This window comes from Malania oleifera, chromosome 5 (genome assembly GCF_029873635.1).
Source record: "Malania oleifera isolate guangnan ecotype guangnan chromosome 5, ASM2987363v1, whole genome shotgun sequence".
NCBI classification, from domain to species: domain Eukaryota; kingdom Viridiplantae; phylum Streptophyta; class Magnoliopsida; order Santalales; family Ximeniaceae; genus Malania; species Malania oleifera.
In genome coordinates, this window is record NC_080421.1 from 17,691,114 (window position 1) to 17,710,857 (window position 19,744).

At 37.2% G+C, this 19,744-nt stretch overlaps 1 protein-coding gene across 1 annotated transcript; it reads left to right on the forward strand.

Moving 5' to 3' along the window:
- The first annotated feature begins 10,403 nt into the window (after positions 1–10,403).
- Positions 10,404–12,174, forward strand: LOC131154881 (abscisate beta-glucosyltransferase-like). The gene has a single exon (XM_058107687.1). The coding sequence runs from the start codon at positions 10,460–10,462 to the stop codon at positions 11,963–11,965; it is 1,506 nt and encodes a 501-aa protein (XP_057963670.1). The 5' UTR covers positions 10,404–10,459; the 3' UTR covers positions 11,966–12,174.
- The last annotated feature ends 7,570 nt before the right edge of the window (positions 12,175–19,744 follow it).

The following is a 19,744-nucleotide window of genomic DNA, read 5'->3' on the forward strand; positions in this document are numbered from 1 at the left end:
TTGAGTTTCAACTAAGGTTTTCCATTCTTTAAAATTTTCAAAAGTATCACTTTTACGTTTTAGAATATAAACCCATACTTTTCTAGAAAAATCATCTATAATTGACAGAAAATACCTAGAACCACCATGAGAACTAATCTTAGTAGGGCCCCATAAGTTTGAATGTATGTAATCAAGAGTCTGTTTCGCGGTGTGAGTGGACTTCTTAAAACTAACCCTAGTAGACATACCCATGACACACTCCTCACAGAATGACAATTCCTCAAGTTTCCTATCCCCAAGCAATCTTTGTTTCTCTAGCTCCTTTAGGCCCTGTTGGCTAACATGTCCTAGCAAGGAAACCTGATTTTCTACCCTGTGATTGATAGGTGAAGCCTCACCAATCACTGTCTTTCCTACCAAGGTGTACAACCCATTCTTTAGCACTCCTTTCATCACTACCAGTGAACCTCTACATACTCTTAGACTACCTCCTCCAGATTTAAATATATACCCTGTCTTATCTAAGCTACCAAGAGAAATCAAGTTTCTCTTTAGCTCAGGAATGTACCTTACATCTCTTAGCACTCTTTCAATCCTATCATGCATTAGAAGCCTCACTGTCCCAATACTCAGTATTTTACATGACTTATTGTTTCCTAGGATAACATGACCTCCTTCTAAGCATGTAAAGGACTCAAACCAGTTTTTCAATGGACACATGTGGAATGAACATCCTAAATCTAATATCCATTCTTTTCCCTAATCTTTCTCAGAGATGTTCAACACTTTTGCACTATCATACCCATCTAAAACTACAGCTGCCTTACCCTTTGATTCAAAGGTGGTGGCATTGACAACCTTTTTCCTTTCAGGGCAGTCACTCTTAAAATGCCCTTCCATGTGACATGCAAAACACTTTAGTGTTTTGCTCTTAGACTTTGATCTAGACCTCTTGCCTTTTCCTTTCTTGTCCCTCTTTTCTGACCTACCTCTCACATTTAACCCTTCCCCTGACCCTGATTTAGACTCAAACTTAGTGTGCAATTCCCTAGAGTGCAAAGCGGCTTGCACATCTTCTAAAGTCAGCCTCTCTCTCCCATACATCATAGTTTCTTTAATATTTTCATATATGGAATCAAGAGAACTCAATAAAAGAATTGCCTGGTCTTCTTCATCTATACTAATATCAATATTAGCAAGATCCAAAAGAATTTTATTAAATTCATCTAAATGTTTATCAATAGATGTTCCAGGAGTCATTCTAAAGGTGTAGAGTCTAATCTTCTTATGGAGTCTATTTGCAAGGGATTTTGTCATGTACAAACTTTCTAGTTTTGACCAAACTCTAGCTGCCGTATCCTCATTGGCAACTTCCCTAAGCACTTTGTCTCCTAGGGACAAGATAATGGCACTATGTGCCTTTTGGAGGATTTTACACTTCACTTTGTCGGCGGAGGGTAAACTTGGCTTTCCCTCTTGTGAAGTGGAAGCCCCTTTCTTTTCTCCAAGATGGTACGCATTGTAATCCTCCATAAACCAAAATCATTTTTTCCGGTGAACTTTTCTATTTCAAACTTGGCAGTCCCCATCATATAATCGGGCTCTGATATCACTTGTTGTTGTTTAATACATGATCTTATCAGTTCTTATAGTAAAACAAATGCTACACGAGTCTTTTGTGAAATCAAAAATTCATCAAAGCAAAAACCTATTTGTTTGTTTGTGCCAAGCCTGATTAAAAATTATTTCTCAACCGAACAACAATGACAAAAAATCAGCAAGATGCAACAACCCACAGCACACAAGATCTAGCAAGATTAACAAAAAACAATCACAAGAATAGCACAAGGGATTTACGTGGTTCGGCCTTAAAGGCCTACATCCACGGCATGAACCTCACCTCGGAGAAGCTTTATTAATGGAGGAGAACCCTTTACAAAATACAGATCCAAACCTGTTTAGGGCTTACCACTCTTCTCTTATATCAGCCCAAGAAAACCCAAGGAACCCTAACCCTCTTTGCTTCCCGCCACCAAGAGGTCTTAGCCTTTCCTTGTCTTCTTTTCCCCTTTCCCGTGCGTGCACCTCCATTGGAGATCCCCAACGCCGAACTTCCTCTGCCGTCTCCTTGAGTTGCTACTGAATAAAACCCCTCACTCGTGGCTGCTGAAGAAAATCGGGTTGTAGGTGCTCTCTTGCACGGTTGTGGAAGAAGAACCTCGCGGCCATTGAAGAAGAAGGCTCGCCCCCCCAATCTGTTCTGAAGCTGCAAGCCAACAGAAAAAAAATACAAACCCCCGTCCCTGCTGTATTTTATTCTATTTACAATAAATAAAAGGAAAATTACATCCATGCCCCCATAACAAAAATTTAAAAAGAACTGCAGCCGTTGGATCTCTCCAACAAAAACGGACGCCCTGGATTTTCGTTCAATCAAGCTTGACATTCCAACAGAGAGCAATCCGTTGATGCAATTGTCGACGACGATTTTCCTCCTGCAGCCTCGTTTCTTATTCTTTGCATCACTAAACTTTCTTGGCATATGCGTTCCACTAAAATATGAGCCACATTTCCAACGGTACTTACCACATTATGACAACACATATGGGAGTCATTAGCTAAAAATTGATTAATATAGTCTACAAGAACTTTAGAAGAATTATTTAACATAAGATAGTGTCACAAAGTATTTTTCTAAACACTAGGTTTGACCTGGGAATTGTTGAACTAGGGAGATTAAACTCTGCAAAAAAGCGTTATAATAATAATTTAAGTGCATATTCTGTTTTGGTTTAGGGTTGTAGTGATATTAAACTAATCCCATCTATGAATTTGACTCAACCAAACTTTATAATTTTTTAAGAGAAAGAATAAAATTTTAAATTATTAATACTCTAAAACAAATTATTGGATCTCATATATTATTTGAGAAGACAGATGACCAGTATAGTTTAAAGTGAATAGATTCATAATTTAGTATAACACCTATTTTTGTTTGATAAAAAAAAAAAATTAAGGATTGGAACCTTGCAATGTAAGAAAATTTTCATAAATATATTGCAACCAAGGATCTTCAATTATCATGAACTTCACATCAATTACTTTATGCGGAAAATAAATAAATCATAAACTGTAAACTTTACATACCGGAATCAGCCATATCGAACCTATTGAGAAGAACACCCGGAGAATCCGAAGAAATCGTTTCTCCCACTTCTCCTCTTTCTCTTTCCTTCCTTTACCAGATCTATGGGATCTCTTGATGATTAGAGAAGTAGAGGCAGAGAGAAGATAATTCCTTTCTTCCTATCTTTTCTTTACAACTAACACCACCATGTAGCTAACCCCTTAAAGCTTAACTTGATGTATAGCATGCCCTTATAGCTACACCCCATAATAGTAGCTAATATATATATTTTATATATATATATATATATATATATATATTATGTAGATTCCTATACATAAATATTATAGATATATATATATATATATATGTACATAATATATATATATCTATAATATTTATGTATAGGAATCTCTTCAAACTTCCACCATTAATTTCTCATATTAAATAAGCTAATCTTTTAGTTAACCCATACAATCATTAATTCATATTCTTATCATATGGGACACATTTCCTATATGTGGGACCCACATCATTCATGTGGGACATATCCTTTGGGATATAAATCCTACATTCTCCCACTTGGCCCATATGAATGATATTAACATTGATTAAGAAACAACCATGTGCACAAACCGTTAGCTTATTTATACTTTTCAATGAGATTGTCATAATATCATAATTAAGCAACCCATTAGTACGAGTCATGGCAGTAAATATCATTAGAGTGACATCTTCCCTTCCATGTACCACAATACTAATAAATCACTTAACTATGATCCATAATAGGAAGTTACCATACTGTTCCTGTAATGTCTTTGTCAAAGACCATTTCTGTTTATCAGTAAACCATCTCCATAATCATGTGATTGATGGTAAGCAAAAATAATGTTCAGAAACACTTTTATTGATATCATTATACATGTTATAGAACAAAACACAAAGATCCACTATCATACATCAAGGATTACAACAAAGACCCACGTGATCAGCATGTTCTTTAAATGCCTTTGGTGTCAATCCTTTCGTTAAAGGATCTGCTATCATGAGCTCAATCCTTATATGTTCTATAAGTACTTTCTGTTTCCGAACTTCCTCCTTAATGACCAAATACTTGAGCTCCATATGCTTAGCGCCATTAGAGTATTTGTCATTTTTGGAGAAAAAGACTGCTGCGAAATTATCATAATAAATTTTCAGCGGCCTGGCTATATTGTCGACAATCCTAAGTCTTGAGATAAAATTCCGCAACTACAAAGCCTGAATCGTGGCCTCAAAGCACTCCACAAATTCAACTTCCATAGTAGATGCTGCTATGATAGTCTGTTTGGTGCTCTTCCATGATATTGCTCCTCCACCTAATAGGAACAAATAGCCATATGTTGACTTACGACTATCAACGCATCCAGCAAAATCTGAGTCGGAGTAGCCAACCACCTCCAACTGATCTATTCTCCTATATGTGAGCATACAGTGTTTGGTAAATTTTAAGTACCTCAAGACTTTCTTTGCAGCTTTGCAATGCTCAATTCCGAGATTACTTTGGTACCTCCAGAGCATCCCAACTACAAAACTAATATCTGGTCTCGTACAAGTCTGCGCATACATCAAACTCCCAACAACAGATGCAAAAGAAATATTTTCCATACTTTTCTTCTCGAATTCATTCTGTGGACAATCTTTTACATTGAACTTGTCCCCTTTACAAATAGGAGCAGGAGTTGGTTTATAATCAGCCTAATGAAATCTTTCTAGAACTTTATTAATATATCCTTTTTGAGACAACCCTAACAGTCCAAGTGATCTATCCCAAAATTTTTCAATTCCAATCACATAAGTTGCCTTACCCATATCTTTCATTTCAAAGTTCATATAAAGAAATCTCTTGGTATCATTCAATAAGCCAAGATCATTACTAGCAAGTAAAATATCATCAACATATAGAATCAAAAAGATAAACTTGCTCCCACTGACCTTTAGATATATACACCGATCAACAGTGTTTTCTTTAAAACCAAAGGTCGTGATGGTATCATGAAACTTAAAATACCATTGCCTCGAAGCTTGTTTAAGTCCATATATTGATTTCTTTATTTTGCAAACCATGTGCTCCTTTCCTTTAATCATTAAACCTTCAGGAATATCCATATATACCTCTTCATCTAAATTCCCATTTAGAAAAGCAATTTTCACATCCATTTGGTGCAACTCTAAATCAAAATGAGCCACCAAAGCCATAATGATTCTAAAAGAGTCCTTTTTAGACACAAAAGGAAACGTCTCTTTATAATCAACACCTTCCCTTTGAGTGAAACCCTTTTGTACAAGTCTAGCTTTATATCGTTCAATGTTGCCATTACAGTCGTGTTTGGTCTTAAAGACCCATTTACACCCAACTGTTTTAAACCCATTAGGCAAATCAACGATGTCCCAAACTTTATTCTGTTCCATAGATTTCAACTCATCATTTATGGCATTGATCCACTTTTCAGAATCATCACTTTTAATGACTTGTGAAAACGTAACCAGATCCTTACTAGTTCCTAAATCATAATCAGCCTCTTGCAGATATACTAAATAATCATCATAAATAGCCGGTTTCCATACTCTTTGAGATCTCCTTAATGCTATTTCTTGTTATTGTTCTGTAATTGGCTCAATGGTGACATTTTCATTATGAAGTGATACATCATTAGATAGTTGTTTAGTGTTATCGTTCCTTTCCACAACTAAAGGAACAACAATGTTTGTTAAAGGTCTAGATATCGGTATAGGAACCTGAATTTCTTTAATGACCACATTTCGTGATATATCAATCCCATTGATTTCACCATTTTCAAGAAACTTTGCATTACCAGATTAAACTATTCTCATACTATGATTAGGACAGGTAACCTATACCCTTTAGACTTTTCTGGGTATCCAATAAAATACCCACTCATAGTCATTGAATCCAATTTCCTTTCAATTGGATTATAGACTCTAATCTCTACTAGACAACCCCAAATATGAAAGTGCCTTAAACTCGATTTCCTTCCCATCCACAGTTCAAAAGGAGTTTTCTAAACTGCCTTACTAGGAAACCGATTTAGCACATACACTGTTGTTTTAAGGGCTTCCATCCATAATGAAATGGGTACTCAGGAATTACTCAACATACTCCTAACCATTTCTATAAGAGTACGATTCCGCCTTTTAGCCACACCATTTTGCTGAGGCGTACCAGACATTGTGTATTGAGCACAAATACCATGTTGTTCTAGGAATTTAGCAAATGGTCCTAGACATTGTTTTATGCCATTATACCTACCATAATACTCACCAATTTTGTCAGATCTAATGATTTTCACTTTCCTATCTAATTGTCGCTCCACTTCAGCAACATATGCCTTTAAAGCATTTATTGCTTGAGACTTTTCATGCAACAAATAGATATAGCCATATCGTGAAAAATCATCAATAAAGGTGATAAAATACTTTTCTCCACCTAAAGATGGTGAGTCAAAAGGCCCACATACATCAGTATGAACAATTTCCAGTAGATTCTTACTTCTTGTGGCTCCTTTCTTTGTATGTTTAGTTTGCTTTCCTTTAATGCAATTAATACATACATCGAAATTAGTAAAATCAAGGTTCGTGAGAACCCCATCCTTTACCAATCTCTCAATTCTTTCCTTGGATATATGACCCAATCTTTTATGCCACAAGAAAGAGGAATTCTTGTTTATTCTACTACGCTTAGTTCCAATATTATGATGCAGAGTGAGGAGTGTTTTAGCAAACTTTTCATTAAGATTATTTATGCAACCCCTCATACAAAATACCAGAGCCAACACGTAAGTCACCTTTCATAATACGGAAACCTTTATGTTCAAAATACAAACCATAACCATCATTATCTAATCTAGACATGGAAATTAAGTTCCTAGAAATATTTGGAACATACAAAGTATCAAACAAGTCTAAACAATGACCTGATTCAAGATACAACCAAACAGTTCCAACACCCATAACTGGCATTTGATTTCCATTCCCCAAGACTATCATGTGTTCATTTTCCTTTACGCTCTGGATTGTAAGGTATCCTTGCATTGAATTGGAAACATGAACAGTAGAACCAGAGTCAATCCACCAAGTGTTAGAAGGAACTTATGTCACGTTTGATTCGAAACATACATAAGCTAAAGGCTTACCTTTCTTTTCAAACCATGCTTTACGTTTCGGGCAATTTTTCTTTAAATGCCCATAGCCACGATAAAAGTAACACTTGGGACCATAATGTTCCTTCTTGCGAGCCTCACCATCATACGAAGTACTCACCACCTTCAATGGATCTTTCTTTAAACCTTTCTTTATTTTCTTTCCTTTACTTCCAGCTGCGTGAATCATGACATTTACTGAATGTTGTCCCTGTTGTTTGAGGCTTGCCTCTTCTTGAACTAACATGCTTGCCAATTCATTCACATTCCATTTTTATTTAATTACGTTATAGTGAATCTGAAAAGGCTCGTACTGAGGAGGCAAAGAGTTCAAAATAAATTGAACAAGGAAGTTTTCATTAACATTCATTCCCAAAGTATTAAGTCTAGCAGCCATATTAGACATTTCTAGGACATGTTCATTCATTCCTTTGCTGCCATCAAATTTCATTATGGTTAGTTCAGCAATCAACCTTCCTGCAAGGGACTTATCAGCTGAACGAAATCTATCTTCCACTGCCTTAAGATATTCCTTTGCATTGTCTAATTGAGGGAGTGTTGATTTAATATTATTTGCTATACATATTCGCATAAATATCATACTTAATATGTTCGACCTTTTCCATGACTTATACAAAGCTTGCTGTTCCGAACTGCTGATTTTAGTAATAGTAGCCGGTTTATCCATTCGCAGAGTTAAGTCCAGATCCAGAACACCAAGGTGAAACTGAATCTGTTCATTCCAGTCAGAGAAATTTGTCTCATTAAAGATTAGAACAAAAGAAGCCAGCGAATGCAATGAAACAGGAACAGACAATGCAATAACACAAAATGCTCACTACATTAATGCTTTGAGTTTAGAACATTTCATTAGTAAATTGTGTTCAATCTTTGGATCAACTTATGCAATATACTAATCCTAATTAAATTAATGACTATTTGAAAGTTGGTGCACCTTTGGGCCAACCATAATATTCAAATAATCATTCTGTAATAATTTTTGCAAGATTATATCTCAATATAATGTTTATAATTTTTCTTAACGAAATCACTTTGGTGATAACAAGCTAATCATAATATAAACATTGATTGACTCCATACTCAACAAAATTAATCCAAGTTTAAAGCAGATAATTAATTTCTCACAATGACAATTTTACTTGGATTAATATTTTATTTTATTTTATGTAAAATCTGGCAGCCCATGAATTAAAAACACTGCAGCCCATATATTAAAAAAAATTGACAGCCACTCACAGCCCATGTATTAAAAACAGGCAGCCCATGTATTAAAAAACTGCAATTAGTTTTTTTTTTAATCTATGCCATGTTTCATATTCATCTCAGAGTTCATTTCAAAATACCAATCCATAATATACATCAGATAATCAATTCCCCAATATAAGAATTTTACAAACTTACTTTCATGTAAAATTCTCTAACTTATGCATGTATAACATGTGAGTGTTACATTATTAATAAAATTTCTCGCATGCATATCATTCAGCAGCCCTACTTTAATATCACTATATAGGGGAAAATCGTCAACAATCCACATGTAAGAAAATTTTCAAACCAACAAAAAACCCCATAAATCCATCAAATATCACATATATTTTCAAAAATCATTTATCATATGAATTCTTTAGTTCGATTCCAGAAAATATCATGAACACAAAATTTCACACGAACCCATAACAAGATTGTAAGGGGTTAAAAGAAACGATCTATATCATGAAAGGAAGATCATGATAATTTCAAACTTGGCTTTGATACCATGTGTAAGAAAATTTTCATAAATATATTACAGTCAAGGATCTTCAATTATTATCATGAACTTCACATCAATTACTTTATTCGGAAAATAAATAAATCATAAACTGTAAACTTTACATACTAGAATCGGTCATATCGAACCTATTGAGAAGAACACCCGGAGAATCCGAAGAAATCGTTTCTTCCATTTCTCCTCTTTCTCTTTCCTTCCTTCATCAGATCTATGAGATCTCTTGATGATTAGAGAAGTAGAGACAGAGAGAGGACAATTCCTTTCTTCTTATATTTTCTTTACAGATAACACCACCATGTAGCTAACCCCTTAGAGTTTAACTTGATGTATAGCATGCCCTTATAGCTACACCCCATAATATTAGCTATAATATATTATACATATATATATATATATATATATATATATATATATGTATAATATATTATAGCTACTATTATGGGGTGTAGCTATAAGGGCATGCTATACATCAAATATATATAAATATATATATATATATATTATATACATATATATCTATAATATTTCTGTATAGAAATCTCTTCAAACTTCCACCATTATTTTCTCATATTAAATAAGCTGATCTTTTAGTTAACTCATACAATCATTAATTCATATCCTTACCATATGGGACACATTCCTTATATACCCACATCATTCATGTGTGACATATCTTTTGGGATATAAATCCTACATGCAATACAAATCAAACATATTTTAATTATCTGGCATGCTTTAAGGATCGTTAAAATAAAATCAGATGAAAACATGGACTTACAACTTTAGATTGAAATAGTAAAAGAAGAAAGAGTATTTTTTTTAAAAATAAAATAAAAATTCAAAATTTAAACCTTAAATTGGAGTTAATATGAATAGAGGCCGCGGCCTGATCCATGGCCCCATTTTCATTTTCAAAATAATAATATATATATATATATATATTTAAAAATAAAATATAAAAAAGGAGCCTCCGCGAGCAGCGCGAGGGGAAAAGGAGCCTCCGCGAGCAGCGCGAGGGGACGCTTCTGTGTCTGAATTTCCAAAATAGGAAAAGGCTGAATGTCTGCGTGCATGGCAAGAGGGGTGAGAACAAATAAAAATATATATTATTCTACATTTATTTATATTTGATTTTCGGCAGTACCCTTTTCATCCAAAACAGCTCTTCAAATCTATTCCGTCACTTGCATCACCTTACCAATTAATTCACTAGCCCCCACCATATCTACTCCATCTTCAATTCTCTGCTTCCATCATCTTCTTGTCCTATAAATTAAATCCCAAGCAATCACTCAATCTCAATCGCACTCATTTTCCTTTTTAACTCCATATTTCTCTCTCTCTCTCTCTCTCTCTCCAACCATGCCTCCCAAAGATGGACGTAAAGTAGAGATGGCCTTCTTCCCACATCTGCTAGGGGGACACTTCGTCCCGATGATTGACACTGCCAGAATCTTCGCCTCTCGCGGCGCCAAAGCCATCATTGTCACCACCCCCCACAACGCCAACCTCTACCGCAATGCCATCGACCGCGACAGGGCCGCCGGCCACGACATCAGCTTCCGCACCCTCGATCTCCCTGCCGCCGAGTTCGGCCTCCCCGACGGCTGCGAGAACCAGCTCGCCATCTCCTCCCTCGACATGTACACCAAGCTCTTCCTCGCCGTCATGAAGCTCGAACAGCCCCTTGAGAACCTCCTCCACGACCTCCGCCCCGACTGCCTCGTCAGTGACTTCTTCCACCCGTGGAGCCTCGGCGTCGCCAACCGCGTAGGAATCCCTCGAATCTGCTTCGAGGTTTCCAGCTGCTTCTCCCTCTGTGGGGAGGACAGCCTGCGGCGTTACACGCCGCACGCCTCAGTGGACTCCGATACGGAGCCTTTCCTCTTGCCGGGCCTCCCGGACAAGATCGAACAAACAAAGCTGACCTTGCCCGACTGGGCAAAGGCTCCCCGTTCCGGGTTTACTATGTTTTTAGATACCGTAGTTGAGGCCGAGGAAAAGAGTTACGGGTTTTTGTTCAACAGCTTTTACGGGCTAGAGCAAACTTACATAGATCACTTCTCGAAAGATATGAGAAGGAAGAAGGCTTGGTTTGTCGGGCCGGTTTCACTGATCAACAAAGATGTAGAGGACATGACTAGCAGGGGAAACAAAGTCTCCATTGATGAGGAAAGCGTGTTGACCTGGCTGGACTCTCAAAAACCCCGTTCTGTTTTATACGTCACGTTCGGGAGCTTTCCTAGGCTAGCTCCCGAGCAACTCTTCGAGATTGCTCACGGTCTCGAGGCTGCCGGTTACCCATTTGTTTGGGTAATCGGCAAAATGGTGAAGAATCCCGAAGAAGAAGGGAAAGAAGATGTTAAGTGGTTTCCGGAAGGGTTCGAGGAGAGGATGAAGAGTTCGAACAAGGGGTTTATAATAAAGGGGTGGGCGCCGCAGCTGCTGATATTGCAGCACCCGGCGGTCGGAGGAGGGGTTTGCCACGGCGGGTGGAACTCAACCTTGGAGATGATCACGAACGGGCTGCCGGTGATCACTTGGCCGCTGACGTCGGAGCAGTTCTTGAACGAGAAGTTTGTGACGGAGGTGCTGAGGACGGGGATATCGGTGGGGAACGAGGAGTGGGTGTCGTGGCACAAGCCTAGGGCGACGGTGTCGAGGGAGAAGGTGGAGAGGGCGGTGAGGAGGTTGATGGGAGGGGAGGAAGGAGATGAAGTGGAGGAGATGAGGATGAGGGCGAGAGAGTATGGGAAGAAGGGGAAGAGAGCGGTTGAAGAGGGTGGGGAGTCTTATGCTGATGTTGAAGCTTTGATCGAGGAGATTAGGTCTCTAAGGGACAAAAATTGCTGCAATGCTATCAATTAATTAACGATATGCCAATTGCCAGTACTGCCAAGGACTCTCCAGCCGCAGTTGATGGTCCATCTACCATGTATTAGTTCTTGATTTTAGTGAGATTTTTTTTTTGGTTCAATTTTGTTTGTTTACTTTTTCTTTTTAATTTGTTTTGAATTCAATAAAGTTGTATTTGTTGCCTTCTCCCCAAAATAATAATAATGGTGTTTTGTACTTCATTGGAAGAGATTGCAAAAAAGGCAGCATTACAATAATAGAAATAGCTCCTACATCATAATCCACTTATATAATTTGTGTTGATCGAGTTCTTTTATATTGATATGTAAGGTTATGGGAAAATTTTAATTGGGCTAAATGAATATATTTGAGAGATACAATATTACTCAAAATGTATTAATATATATATCGATTAAAAATAGAATACGAATTTACTTTTCAAGGTATGCATTCAAATAAATATAGGAGCCAAACTCACACACAAAAGGATCCACATGCAAGCTTTGCTTATTTGTCTACTTGTGACATTAATTAATATTATATATGCCATATGTGATGCTCTCATTGGGTTGTTTGCTACATAAAGTCTCGACGTTAAGCTTGAAGTTTATGAGCTAGCAAGGATGCTTTGAAGAGCCCCGAGACCATAGGGAGCTTTGGGAGTAGAAAGCCCAGAGGGTATATATAATTATACCTTAAATTAAGGAGTTGAAGGCTATAATATTGAAGCAGTTAGGTAATACATCCACTAGGTACTTGTTAAATAATTACTACTAAAGCATTTGATCAACTGGTGGCATGCATTCTTGAACAACAAAAGATATTGAAATCCAACAAAATCAATCAAAAATTTTTTTGACCGAATTGTAAAGCAAGTACAAACTTTGTGATATATTTGCAACCATGATCAAATATCTAATTACGCACAACTCCATGGACATAAATGGATTTGGGTTGGTGATATCATCTTGCATTCATCTTTTTATGGGCAAATTTAATAGTTTTATAAACAAATTAAGAATAGCAGCTAGTTGGGATGAATTTTGTGATTCGAGATGAATTTAGAGGCGAATTTGGATTGTAGATGGGCAGATCATTCTTTACGGGGTGAATTTAGGTTACTCCTCCCGTTGCAGATTTTCTATTTATATGACTAATTAATCATATATTTAAATGAACATAAATCTTAATATTTGATTGCATGCCTAGCCAAAGAGGTACATCTTATTGCTAGGAAAAATAAGGAACAAACGAAAAAAAAATATTTGTGCCCCTCAAACAACAATTAATTACAAAATAATTGTAAACTTTTAACTCAAATAGTAGACGACTTGCTCTTTTCTCCCAAATACGCCATGCTGACCCAAGACACATTCCATCGAGTTCTTTGAAACTGCTAAGTACAAAATAAGAGGTTTCCCAGGTACTGGGGGAACTAACACAGGTGGATATAAGAAAATCGATATCTCTTGATTTTCTCAAAGGCCTACTGACATTCATCATTCCATTTTCTCGGGTTGCTTTTTCTTAGAAGCTTGACGATAGGCTCACATGTGGTTGTTAATTGAGAAATAAAATGAGAAATGTAATTTAGTTATCTTGAAAACTCCTGACCTCTTTTTCTGTCTAAGGGATTGACATTTGTCGAATGGCCTTGATCTTGTTGGGATCCACGTCGATTCTTCTTCTACTTACCACGAATCCTAACAATTTCCCTGAAGTAGCAACAAAGGTGCACTTTTCCATAATTAGTTTGAGTTGATATTTTCTCAATCGTTTAAACTTCTTTAAATTCACCATGTGATCCTCCTTATCTCGGGATTTGATAGTCATATCATCCACATACACTTCCATTTCCTCATGCATCTTGTTGTGGAATAATGTGACCGTGGCTCGTTGATATGTTGCTCCTGCGTTCTTTAACCCAAATGACATAACCTTATAACAAAATGTTCCCCACAAGGTAATGAACGTATAGTTTTCTCTTTCTCCTCAGGTGCCATCTTAATTTGATTGTATCCCAAGAAACCATCCATGAAAGAGAAAATGGAATGCCTAGCGGTGTTATCAACCAAAACATCTATTTGTTGAAGTGGAAAATTATCCTTTGGACTGGCTCTATTTAGATCCCTATAATCGACACACATTTTGACCTTTCCATTTTTCTTCATTATAAGCACAATGTTAGCTATTCATTCAGGATATTTTTCTACTTCCAAAATCCCGCCTCAAACGGTTTCTTAACCTTTTCTTTGATTTTTAACAACATCTCGAGCCTCATCCTTCTTAGCTTTTGCTTTACAGGCTTATTATATGAGTGAGTGGGTATCATATGTGTTACTAAATTTGTATCTAACCCTGGCATGTCCTGGTATGACTATGCAAACACATCGATGTATTCTTGCAAAAGGTTAATCATTTCATTCTTTTCCTCAGTTAATAACATCCCAATTTTTATTAATTTTGGCTTCTCCTCAGTTCCCAAGTTAATAGCTAAAGTGGGATCCTCACTAGGATCGAACTGCATGCTTTTCTTCAAGTTCCATCATTTTTTACATTTAAGGGGGTACACTTATTTCCTTTTCCTCTATTTATGCTCTATTGATCAAATTCTCAAAGTTAATTTCCACTTCAGGCTCTTTTACACTAGTAAAGCCATTCCCTGTATTTGTGCATATAACACAAGCAAAACAGACAAGATTTGGCCAATGTAAATAAAAAGAATAAAATGGGATGTGACTGAAATGCATCTTCATTAAATTTCAAAATTAGTTTGAACAAAGTGAGGTATAGCCCTCTCGAAAAAAGAAAAACAAAGGAAACTTAATATACTTGCATCATTACATTATAGTGGCCCATATGGGGTACTCAAACTCATACCAATTTTGGAGTTATGTATCTGTTGTGATGTGGTAAACCCAACTTTCCACACCTTCTTTACTGCCAGACGGACCTACCACAGAAATGCTCAAATTTTCCATTATCTGTTGTTTGAATCCATCACTCCCCTGCTTCAGAATATTTTGGACATACTGTTTGACTGGTCTATAGCAGGGATCTTCGTTTTGTCAGAGCTTACTGTTTGCCCTATAAGATGCGCCATTCTCCTTTCTTTCCTTTCCTCCATCATCTTTTTGCGTTCTGCAAAGGTAGAAGCATACCCTAATCCGAAGCACTTTCCTGTCGGCCATACAGGTCCGACTTACAACCTTAAAAGAATAGAAGGAGTCGTCAGGGACTTCTTCAGATGCTTCCACGTACGGTGTTGTGGAAGGATTGGTAACCATTAAATCTGTCTCTCCATGCACGCACATCATTTTTCTTTCATGTGTATCCATGGTCTTCCAAACAAGCAACTATATGATGGTGATATGGTCATGACCTAGAAGGCAATATTTAAGGTCATAGGGCCGATGTGCATTGGTATCTCTATGATTCCTACTATTTCTCTTCGAGTTCCATCATAGGCCCAGACTATGAGATTGCTTTGTAGCATGTGTGAGATGTCGACTAGCTAATTGTGCAGTGTAGACATGGGCATCCCGTTCAAAGACAAACCATTATCGATTAATACCTTTGCCACCATGTGATCTTTGCACCGGGAAGATATATGGAGTGCCTTGACATGTCCTCATCCCTTAAGTGGGATTTTTTCATCCGTGAATGTGATATAATTGGTTGCGGTGAGGCTTCCAATTATATGGTCAAAATTTCCCATGTTAATGTCCTATGGGACGTATGCTTGATTGAGGATCTTTAATAGAGCTTCCCGATGTGCGTCTGAGTTTAAAAGCAGAGAGAGTACTGATACATGAGCCGGAAGTTTACTGAGTTGATCTACCACGATGTACTCACTTTGTTTAATGATTTTTAGAACTTCTGTCGCATTTTTTTTGGATATAGGCTCCCTGATAGTCTTGCTTGCTTTTGCTTGCTTCTATTTTCTTCATTTTTTTTTCTAAATTTTTAGGAGTGTAGATTCTTTCACTGCGGGTTACTCTGCTGACTCCAACAATATTATTGGAACTCTCTTTGTATGAAGCACCATTTTTCTTGATTTCACACCTGTACCTCCAGAGTACCGCCTTATTGTTCTAATATGAAAATGGACGTGGGACTGATATAGTGAGCTTGGTGGGTCCCCTATTTACTTCTTCTAAACTTGAGGAATTCTTTTGGGTATATTCATAAGGATGAAAGACTTGTTCGTGTACTGCGGATGTGTAGCCTTATAACCTTCCCCCCTACGATATGTATCGTCGTATCCTCTTATTTAGTAAAAACTTCCATCCACAAAAAAATCCACGGGGTTCTTCACAAACTGCTAAAATGTCTCACAATTCTGCATCGACATACTAGTTTGGTTTTTAAAACTACACCTCACCCCTTTAGGACAAACTTTTGTCTCCTCAATCATTCTTGCTTGGGCTAGTTTCTCATAAATCTCATCGAGTGGTAATTGAACCTGCTCCACCTTTTCCTTTTTCATCCTATATTTTCCCCACCCTATAACATTCACTGTATTGCCCCTATGATTAGGCAACAAGTTGCCATGTACATTAGGCTCCTTGGTGTCAAACACCAACTAGCGTACGTCCCTTAGCACCTGAGCCTTGTACTTGAATGGCCAAAATCTATTAATCGTATGCTTGAGACAACAAGGTGGATGCACAGTTGCCCCGGGGATAGAGGCAACTAGTTGCCTTTCAACCAGTTGCGGGAATAGTTCTGCATAAGTTATGGGGATGGGTTCATTTCTTTTTGTTTTCTCTGGTAAACCTTTTCTCTGGTGTCTGTGGATTCTATTGCTTGTGGGTTTAGGAAGGGCCGGTAGAAGTCATATGTGGTCATGCACTTGATTGTGCTATGTTGTTGACCATTGGCTTGAAAGTCGTATTCTTACTCATCCATTTGGTACGGTTCTCCTAATAAGGGCCACCCTAAATCATTTGGGTTTCCCTCTCATTTTTCTTGTCTGCCTATTTCTTGGCAACATTTTGTTCTATTCCCGTGTTTTTCATTCTTCTCATTCTAAAGGCACTTTCGGTCCTTTCACCTGTTGTGACTAGATCTGCGAAAATTTGAGGAGTACACCCTTTTAGATGGCTGAAGTATGGGTCCTCGAGAGTATTGGAAAATAGCGAAATAGCTTCCTTGTCTGAGCTGGAGTTTCATTCCATCGATAAGCGTATTCTTTGAAGGTTTCACTAATCCGTTTCTCCATATTTTGTAAAGTCAGCAAGTCCGGGGCCATCTCGATCACGTGTCTATATTAAGCTATAAAAGCATGGACCAAGTATTTCCATGCATGGATGTAGAGACTCGAATAATTATCGTAATTTAATAATAGGAGGAGGAGAGGGAAAAGGAATTAAAGAAGGAAATTATGCAGCGTCTCGTCGACGAACACATGGGATTCGTCGACAAGAACACATAAGGTGCTCGTCGATGGGGATCTGTTTCATCGACGAGAAGATACCGAGAGGATGTTTCGCAGTTATGAATTTCTTCGACGAAGGGTGAGCATTCGTCGACGAATTTCCTTCTTGATCTCGTCGACGAAGTGACGTGGCTCGTTGACAAAGGCTAGTATATAAATAGCCTAAACTTGATTTTTTTTTTCAACTGAATTTCATGCGCAAATCCCTCTCTTGCTCCTCAATTCATCCCTCCTCCCTTCCCTCTTAGGTTTCAGGCCAGATTCTTGCCGGTTCGAGGATCTGAAGCCACCGCGACACTCCTGGGGAAGTTCTCTAAAAATCTACTGGAGTGGATCATCGGTGGGGCTACCTTGGAATTCATCCCAAATTCAAGGTAAGACTTTTTATTTGGAATTTGGTTTTTTTTTTTATTTTTTTTATTTTTATAGTTATAGAAAATGTTATACACGGAAAAATACTGAAATTTAGTTATGAGAGATGTTGTTTTCAGGGTGTTGAACGGGGAACCTTGCGGGTGCAGGACTAAAATTTCATGGGGGCTTTTTTAGTTGTCAAGTAAGGGAATAAACTAAAGTGGTAATTTTTCATGAAAATTATTATTAAATTATTAGTAGATTTATGTTCAGAAAGCATGTATTATATCTGAGTATTTTTGGGTAAATGCATATTTGAGAAAATACTGTTGTTAAACTGGAATGCATGTTTTCAGTATAAAATGCCAGAAAATATGATTTCAGAGTAGAATGTATTGTTTTATTTAGTATTGTGTGGAATGAATATTATTTTACGCAAATTGTATCATGTTAAGGTAATTTTACAGAAAAAGTATATTTCAGCGATTTTCAGGAATTATGGAATAATGCAGTACATTATGATTTTAGAATACATGATAAAGAATATATTTATTCAGATCAATATGTATGAAATGTTCAGAGTAAGACCGTAATTGATAGTTGGTGCACGGCCATATATTTTGTATGATTTCGGTGCAAGGCCGTATTTTTGTACGATTTCGGTGCAAGGTCGTAGATATGAAAGTAATCGGCGTAAGGTCGCATTTATTTATGTTATTACAAAAAATGCTATCAATCTATTTACGTTAAACGATATATTATCGTGTATTATATGTTATCAAAATTCGGATGGTAGTTCAGTTTAGTTTCAGGAGCACGGTATTGTAACTATATAGTTCAGATTATTATAATTTAGACTTGTGCTAACCGACCCTGCAAGTAGAGGGTGTGGGAGATGGATAGTCAATGTGACTTCCAGTGTAGAGTTGTAGACGTCCACCTAACAGTCTGGACTAGGGTGTGATGGGCCTATCATACTTATAGATATTTTTGACTCAGCAGTGGTCGGCCAGCCATTGTCAGGTTCCGCCTTCAGGCTGTATAACCTGTCATGGGGGGTAACGTATGATATCAGCTATGTGACGACTTGCTTAATTTCCACATTTTTTAAAATAAATAAAATCAATATCACATTCCCAGTTCATCAGATCATAATCCACCTAAACTTGTGGTACTAGGGATAAATAAGAACACGACATGGAAGCCCTAGTAGTAGGAAACATATATTCACAATATTGTAAATACAAAACATCCATTATATTACTACAAATACCAGATTTACTACATCCACTGTTTTTCCATATATACATCTCAAAAATAAGACCTAGAGACATTTTTCTCACAAAATCTAACTATCCCTACAAAACTTACTCTTGAAAAAGGGCAGATAACAACACTAGATCAGCGGGACTTTTCCTGCTCTCCTATCTGGGGCTCCTGAAAAGTTTGTAAAATTTTGGGGTGAGACACCTCTTAGTAAGGGAAATAAACTAATATCAGTGTGTGGCAACATGAGTATTTCGTGTTCTACATATACCATACATATTATATGCAGTAACTGTTTTGTCAAATCTGGGAAAACATACATATATCAAATCATGGTAGAACATACTGCATTTTTATAAACAAAACTCATCTCATATAATAATAATAACATAAAGCATTCCTAATAGGTTAGCAGGTTGTTGTCATGTATTACTCCCACATGATTGGGTTGTGTGGCCCAAAGGCGAGACCTGACAGTGGTTGGCCGACCAGTGCCAAGTCAATCATACAGTCTGTAAGTTTGATGGGTCTGCCAGACCTGGTTTGTACACCACGAGCAATCACACACTTCTTAAAACCACATCGACCATCCAATCTCACACCACTCCATACAGTGGCGTTAACACAAATATCATGATCACGAAGACCATGGACACATAGCAACAGTACCATGCAAGTGCTAGCCTAGACCAAGCCAACCAGGTTCTGATATCATATAACATATACTAAAG

Coding starts and splice junctions, on each gene's coding strand:
- LOC131154881 (XM_058107687.1), top strand. CDS start 10,460: ATGCCTCCCAAAGATGGACGTAAAGTAGAGATGGCCTTCTTCCCACAT.